The sequence below is a fragment of the Dipteris shenzhenensis genome, chromosome 10 (genome assembly GCF_047967505.1).
Source record: "Dipteris shenzhenensis isolate YYH24624 ecotype China chromosome 10, Dip_SZ_1.0, whole genome shotgun sequence".
Lineage (NCBI taxonomy): Eukaryota > Viridiplantae > Streptophyta > Polypodiopsida > Gleicheniales > Dipteridaceae > Dipteris > Dipteris shenzhenensis.
This window is the reverse complement of record NC_141605.1, coordinates 33,415,040-33,420,872: the sequence shown is the minus strand read 5'-3', so window position 1 is coordinate 33,420,872 and position 5,833 is coordinate 33,415,040. Positions and strand designations below refer to the sequence as shown.

The following is a 5,833-nucleotide window of genomic DNA, read 5'->3' as shown; positions in this document are numbered from 1 at the left end:
GGTCACCCTTAGAGCATGTTCTCATGATTGCTATGCTAGGATGCTCCAACACAAGGAAGCACAAGAGGATGTGGCAAAGCATATGTCCCCACTTGATCTTGTTGTTGATGGAGCTAGGAAAAATAGATTGAAAGTAGGATTAGAAAACTATGACAATATTAGAATTAGAATCCTGATGGGTTGGGGTTAGCAAACCTTGTAATGCCCAATGAGCAAGGAAAAAACGAGTGTTTCATGTGGAGCATTTCAATGCTACCAGAGGTTTTGGAGCAGTGCAGCGGTTGAGCAGAGGCATTTTTTTGGGCATGCATGCTCTACTAGCACTCCACGGGAAGAGCTTCTTAAATGGTGACTTGGGGCACTTGGAAGTTGGGATAGCACGAAGGCAGGTGTGATGGATAGTATCGAGTCTGTCTGAGGTTTTCATAGAAAAGAGAAAGTGGGGGAGGGGGGGGGGGGGTGTTCATAGAAAATATATTTCCCACAGAAGTGAGGAAACTCTGGGTTTCAAAATTCTCAAGGTTTTCTTGGAGAATTCGAAGGTGGAAGAACCTGAATTTTTGGAGGTGTTAGTGAATGGAGCAAAATATATATTTTTTTGGAAGAGGGGGAAAAAAAAAGAAAGGATGAAGAAGGTTCAAGTGATAAGGGGTTGAAGTTATATAGGGTAGAGGTGCGAGGGGAAAAATTAGGGTAGAGGGTGAAGTCAAGTGATAAAGTGTAGAGGTAGAGATAAGACGGAGGGAGGGGCTTCGAAGGTCCTTCGTGGGGAGGACTGAGGCTTGTGTTGTTGACGTTATTGTTCGTCGTCGTGATCGGCTTCCTTGTGAGTTCTGTCGTCAAGAAGAAGCTTCTTTATCGTCATCTGCATCTTCTTCTTCTTCTTCTTCTTCCTTCCACTTCCCTTCCTCCTTCCCTTATTATTCTACCGCCTCCTCCTTGTTTCTGTAGCTTCTCCATCACCACCTCTCCAATAATATCCTTGCCACCTTCATCTTCCTCCTCCTCATCCCTCCTCCTTTCCTCTAACCCATCACTCATCTGCACTCCTCCTCCACATCATTCACGCTATCCACCTCTTCTACCTCCTCCTCATCATCACGTCTCCCTCCCTCCCTCCCTCCCACACTTTTTCTCCGCTTTTCATCTCTCGATCGCCCTCCGCGCCTTGCTGCAGTCAACGGCTGCTGCTGATTATATTCCGCCGCCCGCCCGCATTGCGCGACCTCATTACATGCTTTCCCCTGTAGCTTCTCCCTCCTGGGCGGTGCTTCGCGGCGCTCTCTAACACCGTTGATACCCTCTGCTTTGGCATTTCGTATCCTCTCTCTCCAACACCGCCCACAGTTCTCTCAAGCACCGCCCACAGTTCGCTCTTCTGATCGACCTGAACAGGAGTCGATAGCCAATCTGCTTTACAGTTCACGATCAGCTGCCCTCTCCTTCCTCATATTTTCTTCCGGCCCGCGGTTGCCCAGCGACTGATTCTTTGATAATATCTTACCTCTTCCAGCCAACTTACAAAACTATCCGTCGCTCGACGTACTATCTCGCTAGCTCACAACTCTTGACGGCGATTTTAATTTTACGATTTTCAACTACACCTGGGTTTCGCGTTCGTATACACTTTACGGCACTCCGCTTTCTCACTTCAGTCTGTGCTCGAAGACTTCTCAGCCTTACCAGGAAACAACTGCCCTGCGCAGCCTGATCCCCTTGGCGAGTTCTGCTTGCCGCCCTCAATTTCGTGGCGGTGCTGCTGCGCTGCAGAACCGCTGAAAGTAAAAGCTCCGGTGCACAAAGGCCACTAGCAAAGATAAATTGCAAGACAAATATGAAGTTGATTAAATCCGGAGATCTGTTTTGAACGAGAAGAATTGGAGGGCTGTTATTATTTCAAGTCCAGGCTCGTAGGACCAATTACTGAACTCAATAGCTCAGTGCAACTGCCAACGCTTCGAAGGTGTGTCGCGATTACACCTTCTCTGACTAATTCGATTTCTCTTTAATCCCGGTTTACTTGGTTCGCTAACGACTGTAAAATGGTATCGAGACATTGCGAAACTTAACGGAAATAGCAACTTAAAACAATTTAGAATCCGGATCCCCTAAATCGTTTCAAGTACAGCATTATGTTGATCGGTCACGTCCAATCATGTAGTTGATCTCCAAAGATCTTCTGTATCATGGACTGAATCTCGTTGCTTGGGTTACTTATGTTTTCTGAAAATAACCCAACAGACTAGGAGAGGCTCACAGAAGCAGTTGGTAAGTTAGACTACCTAGTCCGACAGAAAATACGTCAGTCTTGCGTGTGGTGTCGATGCGAATTTGCTGCAAATTGACACTTGTAGAGGACGTCGTGGTTAAACCAGTAATGATTTATGGCCTGCCACGATCCCCGGTTGGCTATCAATCGGTTACCAGATCATCACCTTGAAAAGTCGCAATTGAACATGCCATGCGTGTCAACAAGCAAAGTGGCTGCATTAAAGGTACACATGAGAAAAGAGTAGCCTAAAAAAAACCCTTCATGTGGGAGTCTGGAGATCTCCTTCAGTATAGACTCTAGAGCTGCCCACTATGATCAAGTCTCTTCTGGTCATGTTAGAAACGCCAGCAAAATAGATTCTCTGCATGATAGAGGTCGTTTTATTGAAATTAAGCTGAAGTTTCAGGAAATTTTGATCCCCATCTCTTAGATGGCTAATGCCGGAAACCTTAGGGATTACAAATAGGGTAGCAGAACATCTCACATTCCCCTGTATTTCTTGCTCGTTCAGATAAACATGCTTGCTATCTCGGTTGGATCCGGTCTGGATGACATGGGACTATTGAGGTAGTGGATTTGACAAAAAGTTACATAATATTATAAGAAAATGGTTTTGCAAATAAGTCTTGGACTCTGCTTGCTTCAAAGAAAGCCATATCAATTAATTTGCACGGTCAATTCTAACTGCGTATTACATTGCGCTTGATTCAACTTTCTCAGTATGTGTGCTTTACGTTACATATAATCTGTGACGGCAGTTTGGGAGAGGGGACTGCAGGCATGGTGCATGCTAAAGGTCTCACGTTGTGATAATTATTCCTCAGGAATGACGTTGCCAATAAATACGCATCCCCATGTTCCCCCCGGCTTCAGGTTCCATCCAACGGATGAAGAGCTTGTCAATTACTACTTGAAAAGGAAGGTGTCTTTGGACAAGTTCGATCTAGATCATGTTATCCATGAAGTGGACTTGAACAAACTTGAACCATGGGACTTACAAGGTAAAAAGGCTTTTTAGATTAAAGATAAGTAAATTTTTATGGAAAATTTAAGTAGATATAATCAAATAGCAGAGAAGCTAATTACCACCGTATTTTGTGCAGAGGCGTGTAAAGTGGACACCACACAGCAGACTGACTGGTACTTTTTTAGCCACAAAGACAAGAAGTATCCGACTGGTACCCGGACAAATAGAGCAACAGCTGCAGGTTTTTGGAAGGCTACTGGAAGAGACAAGCCTGTTCATTCTAATTGCCAATGCATTGGTATGAGAAAAACTCTGGTTTTCTACAAAGGTAGAGCTCCGCGTGGTCAAAAGACAGACTGGATCATGCATGAATACCGGTTAGAGGATGGTGAATTTGGAGGACGAAGCAATGTATGCCTTTTATTCTTTTAAAATTTATCCAATAAAACTTTTTCTGAAAGATCTTTAGTATGTTACATCATATATGAAGCTTTCTCCTTGAAGAGATGCTTTGTAGCATTTTTTTAATCTAAGCTTACCTGCAGGAAGATGGATGGGTTGTTTGCCGTGTTTTCAAGAAACGCAGCCACCAAGAAAAGGAACACAGCCACACAAGTTTATCAGAGGAAGAACAGCCTGGACCAATTTCGAAACCGGAATACAGCAGGGATTCACAAGACGATGCCGCAGCTGCTCATACATTCGCTTGCAAGCAAGAGTTGGAAGAATATGCACCTCAAGCTATATTCTTACAGCTTCCACAACTTGAAAGCCCAAAGATATCATCAAATACTGTCTGCTACGACTCTACAGATTTGAAGAGAAATTTTATTGACAGTTACAAGAAAGTACACACCCTACCTCGCCCCCTTGAAGGTTCTAGTTCCGTGGAAGATTCCAACAGCAAAATTTTCTACATGTCTGAGGAAACTTTGGCGGATTATGCTCAAAATGGACATTCGACAGATTGGAATTTGCTTGATAACATAGCAAGATACCATCCAGAATTCGGCAACTTTCAGGGTGATATTCCAGAGTATCTACATTTAAGCAGACAACAGCCAAGTTTAGATTATCCATCCAGCTGTGAAGTGAATCTGTGGAACTTTACACGGTGAGGAATTAGAGAAAGGACTGAAAGTTCTGAATCGTTGGTACGTGCTTGAGTGTGACACAGTTCTGTGAATAATGAAGACTATCATCAAATAGATAGTTCAATTCAGCTTCAAAAGACGCATACAAGATGTCGAAATATCAGGGCAGAAAATTGATTACAACACCTACATTATCCCAATGTCCCGAAAAGTTAGTTACTTGGGCATTCCGTTTGGTTGTTAAGGAACATGTGAAAATTTGTATTTGTAGAATGAATATTCTTTTTATTGCTATTCCTGTCACAGCAATATGTACAAGATTCCGAGTTTTCTCCCTGCGATACGACATATATATGAAGATTTCAAAAACTCCTCTATTTTACTGATTGCTAGTGCCAAAGGCTGAAGAATCAGCAGTATTAGATGAAACATCCATCAGCACAAACACAATTTTTGTGATCCACAGAGCATTGTATTTCGAATGTGTGTGCGGGATGATGATAGATTTAGGGGTCTTTGCTTTGTCCCTAGTGGATGTGGCGGGGCCCTACGTTGCCGGAGCTCTTTTTCGGTGCCGACATGACCGGATTAAGTGTTTATAAACATAAGTATAAGAATACGCAACATGTGTGCATAAGTGTATGTGTGTCTTGGTGGTTGAGCTTGCGTCTGATTATAGACAGGTAGGGGGTTCAAAATCCCCAAACGTGTATAGACTACTTTGGTTGGCCGGCGGAGGGGTGGATCCTATCCTCTTGAATGCTACAGATAGGACAAAGTAGAAGCCCCTACATCAGAATACAAAAGCGTAAATACCCTTATCCATTGTGAATGTTTTGTCTATTTCAAATGGGTCGTTTGTGTATCAGAACGTGTCAAGTCCTGTGAACACAAACTTGTAATGAGTCTATATTAAGCTATGTAACTTGGAGGAGACACCTTGCAACCCAAGTGCGTGCGTGCATGTGGGTGGGTGGGTGTGGGTCATGTGGGCTCATATGTGTGTGTGTGTGTGTGTGTGTGTGTGTGTGTGTGTGTGTGTGTGTGTGTGTGTGTGTGTGTGTGAGAGAGAGAGAGAGAGAGTGGGGGGGCAGGGAGGAGGGGCTTTTTATTGAGAATGGATCAAGAAGAGGCCATTTAGAATGAAGTTGAGATTTGATATTCATCAATCTACGAGTGTTAGTTGGTTTATGCCCTCCATTGTATTTATTTACTACTTCAAACCAATCTTCCTCCACAAACAAAGACCACGTGAGTATGCAGAGACCTAGCAAAGGATGTTAGGGAACGTTTGTAGAAGGGAGACCATTTTCAATGTGTAGTTAATAAAGACAATAAGATATCAAGTAGTGCGTAGTATTTGTTACATGAGAAATGCTTACAGACATAATGTCTTGACGTCACAGATAGTTGGATCTTCATGCACATTCAAGAATCCATCACTATCACCTTTGATAGTAGTGATTTTATCTTTACACTGAATGGGAAGATAGTAAGAAG

General features: G+C 43.3%; 1 protein-coding gene across 1 annotated transcript; it reads left to right on the top strand.

Annotated features, from left to right (window-relative positions):
• The first annotated feature begins 1,042 nt into the window (after positions 1–1,042).
• On the top strand, positions 1,043–4,511 carry LOC147897720 (NAC domain-containing protein 43-like). The gene is made up of 4 exons (XM_087380622.1): positions 1,043–1,963; positions 3,097–3,273; positions 3,376–3,650; positions 3,785–4,511. The coding sequence occupies exons 2-4, from the start codon at positions 3,099–3,101 to the stop codon at positions 4,355–4,357; spliced, it is 1,023 nt and encodes a 340-aa protein (XP_087236748.1). The 5' UTR covers positions 1,043–1,963; positions 3,097–3,098; the 3' UTR covers positions 4,358–4,511.
• Positions 4,512–5,833: the final 1,322 nt, after the last annotated feature.

Excerpts from the sequence above, each read along its gene's own strand:
- LOC147897720 (XM_087380622.1), top strand. The coding sequence starts at position 3,099 with ATGACGTTGCCAATAAATACGCATCCCCATGTTCCCCCCGGCTTCAGG. Across the intron at positions 3,274-3,375 it reads TGAACCATGGGACTTACAAG|AGGCGTGTAAAGTGGACACC; the intron begins GTAAAAAGGCTT and ends TATTTTGTGCAG. Across the intron at positions 3,651-3,784 it reads AATTTGGAGGACGAAGCAAT|GAAGATGGATGGGTTGTTTG; the intron begins GTATGCCTTTTA and ends GCTTACCTGCAG.